General features: G+C 27.9%; 1 protein-coding gene across 3 annotated transcripts; it reads right to left on the bottom strand.

The window, feature by feature from the left end:
- Window positions 1-766: 766 nt before the first annotated feature.
- Window positions 767-3,033, bottom strand: LOC113559881. 3 transcript variants are annotated; one of them, XR_003406064.1, is made up of 2 exons: window positions 2,615-3,033; window positions 767-1,290 (listed from the first exon to the last, which is right to left on the bottom strand). XR_003406064.1 is itself a non-coding variant. In XM_026965660.1 (2 exons), exons 1-2 carry the CDS (start codon window positions 2,396-2,398, stop codon window positions 1,116-1,118), a joined length of 405 nt encoding a protein of 134 aa, XP_026821461.1. In that variant the 5' UTR covers window positions 2,399-2,581; the 3' UTR covers window positions 767-1,115. The 3 variants fall into 3 exon arrangements, 1 of the variants encoding a protein (XP_026821461.1); XR_003406063.1 differs by having other exon boundaries at window positions 2,596-3,033; XM_026965660.1 differs by lacking the exon at window positions 2,615-3,033 and adding an exon at window positions 2,169-2,581.
- Window positions 3,034-3,466: the final 433 nt, after the last annotated feature.

Below are 3,466 nucleotides of genomic sequence, written 5' to 3' on the forward strand. Positions count from 1 at the left end.
TTCTGTTGTATAATTAATATAAATTAGTATTGTTATATTATAAATTTAGTGAAGTCGATAAATCATTGTACAATTATGTTATGTAATCGGTGCACTTATACCATTATATTTATTATTGCAAAAATTGCAACTATTACTCTATCTCTTTTTTTATTTTACCCTTACTGATTAAATATTATTAGCTGAAAGATATAACTTGATTACAATTAATATTATTTTTAAAACTACATTAAACTTTACGGCACATAGAAAAGGGCCTACTATTATTTTTATGTAAATAACTTAACCCACAATAATTTATAATAATTTTGTTTAGTTATCTAATATGTTTTTCTTATCAATTAATATGAAAATTATGACATTTAATAAAGTAAAAGTTAGAACAATCAGAGAATGCACAAGAAAGCTATAAAAAGAAGAAAGAAGAAAAAAGATAATAGAACAATTAGTAATTGCGTGCTATAGGCTATAATGCTGTATTATAATATGTACATAATCATAAATAAATAAAATGTTAAGTTGAACCTATTTTGTGGATTACCTATACACCGATATAATTAGAAGATTAAATATATTTTAAATTTTATTTAATAAGAGTAATAAACATTAATATGAATTTAACTATTAACAATGAAAAATAAATAAAAGTTAGTGAATAAATTAAAGTATAAATTATTGAAATAGAACATTATATATAGGTATATATATTTTTTTATACATTTTGAAACTCTTAAAGTTATGAATATTAAAATTATAAATAGTGCAAAATTGAATGAACTTATATGTAGGGTTTTGTTGCCCGAATACTGTATTAATTTTAGAGACGACGACATTATTATTAATCTTAAAGCGATTATTGTAATTATGACACGGAAAATCAGTACATTTTTTCATATCATAAAATAGTAAGCAAATATTCTTTGTAAGTAGTGATTTTAAATTTATAATCTCTAGCTCTTTCTATAAATTAACTAGGAAATAATGTAGGTTTATTGAAAATAAATTTAAGAAGTAAGTTCAAAGTGACTTCAAGATTTGTAAAGTGAGTTTGATATGATTTACAGTCAATATAGAAATAAGTATAAACAATTGGAGTTGAAGTAGTACATCGCACGTTACATATAATCCATCGCCGCGAACGTACAATTTGTTATATTGTACGATTGGAAGACGGAGACGCCACGTATAAAACACAAACACGCTGTCTTCTTTTGAGCATCTCTGAGAAATCGCCGTACGTCAATCTGTATAGAATGTATAGATTTGGTCTTCTCAACGGTAGATAAGTATCTACGAGAGAATATTTTGAATTATAATGTTATATAAATTTCTGTAATATATCACCGTTGAATAAAGTCACATTTAGTTATAATAGGGCTCGGATTTATGTGTATTTATGAAACCAAAATATGTATTTACGTTAGAAAAATATGTACATAATTATGTGCTTAAAAAATCAAAACATGTATTTTACTAATATGATTTATTTATTAATATTTAATTATATGATATATCCATATGAGTTTCTAATGAAACAAATTATATTTTAAATAGTAAAATTATTTTTAAAGAAAAGGTGTTACAAATTATAAAATATAAATAAAAAAAGCTAAAAAAATTTTAATTATCTTGATTACAATTTATAATAACAGCCATTTTAAAATTTTGAAATTCAAAAAATCTTTGATTTTGTCGTAAATTTGCCTTATACCGACTAAATTTTCTTTCGGCTTCCACTGATGTTATTGGATAGACGGATAGTATTGCATTTTGACTATGTCTGAAGGAGTAAGTTATATCTACTGTAGATTAAGTTCAATAATTGGTATTATTTTGTTACTATTTTGTTCTTATGGAAACATGGGAAATTGTCTGTATTGAAAAATACAATCGTATATAATTAATAATTATTAAAAAAAAAAAATCGTAAATGAACAAATTGTCAAAATATGTAGGAAAAATAGAATTATTGAGAAATATGTAAAAACATGTACTTATGGCAAAATATGTAAAATAAAATATAGTTAATTTTATTGGAAATCCTTTGAAACGAATGTTTCACTCACCTAAATCAATTTATCAAGTCACAGTAAAAATATGTATTTACATATAAATCCGAGCCTTGGTTATCAATATAATATAATATAATATCGATTTGACACGTATACCCGTATACGTCATTATAATCAGAGCGATACGGGCTTTTGGGACGAGCTGTATAACAGGTGTTTAAATATATGATGGTTTGTTGCGTGACCATTCGACCGCTCATACACAACCCTGCCGAATTTGCATCCGACCAATTAAACAGCGACACGATCGCGCACACTGGCGGAGAGTTTGGATATAAATACGAACGGTTTACGGATTTAAATTGTAGTTGCAGTCCATCAGCCATTGTTGCACGTACAATCGTACAAAATATAATTACAACAATATTAGTTAGGTGTATATACTGTGCACTAATATCTATTTATCGCGGTGATAAATTATATTACCACGAAATCAACTTCGAGTGACTTATTGTCGCACAGCGCCGATCTACCGCGGAACGCTCCGAACATATTGAAATATTATTAATATTATTATAAATACCGTAATTTGACATACGCACAACCGAAAAACAATATGTTTGTCCTGTCGCACGTCGTCGTCTCTGTGTTCGCTCTTACGGTACTGTTGAATGTTTTCTACCTTGATCTCGCCCAATCGAAGGAATCTACCACCGATTTCTAGTCGTGTGAAGATTGAGTGCAATCGGGTTGCACCAAAAAGGATGAAAGTTTATGCGTTGCCGCGGGTGATAAAAAAATAACAACGTTTTGTTTCACGTGTAAACCAACTACTGCTAAATGGTGACAATTAGTTCTACAGTAATAGTACCGGCCAGGGGGCGTGTGCGAAACCGGAAAACTACAAGAGCGACGGTGCGTGTTACGTGAGCGTGGTAAATGAAGTCTCGACCAAGTTTCAAGGATGCAAAGGGCCGGGTTATATGTATGACAGTAATTGCAAGGAGGTTAGATTCGACCATCGATGAGTTTAGATAAAAAAAAAAAATACATTCATCACAACTTAAAATATGCATAAAAATAAATATTTGTCGGATTTTGTATGCAATTTCAAAAATTTTAGTAAATTAAATCAGACAATTAGGTGCTAAAAAAAATTTATCGCAACACAATTTTATTTTATTTAATCATTTTATCGGAGACAATAAATATTTTATACTTAAATAACAATATTCAAATTAACTGCAGAACACCAGTGCCAGTTATTAATATTAGTTATTTATTTAATTATGCCTAATCACAATTTTACTCGTAACGAAGCTTAAAATGCTGTTGATTTATTATAATAAGCATTGTTTACAAATATATTTAATTGTGGTACCTGTCGTATTACGCTGTACAAAGATCGTAGTCGTAAATATTACTAAAAACGTTAAAACTTCAAACTATAACAT

The sequence above is a fragment of the Rhopalosiphum maidis genome, chromosome 3, assembly GCF_003676215.2.
Source record: "Rhopalosiphum maidis isolate BTI-1 chromosome 3, ASM367621v3, whole genome shotgun sequence".
Taxonomy (NCBI): Eukaryota; Metazoa; Arthropoda; class Insecta; order Hemiptera; family Aphididae; genus Rhopalosiphum; species Rhopalosiphum maidis.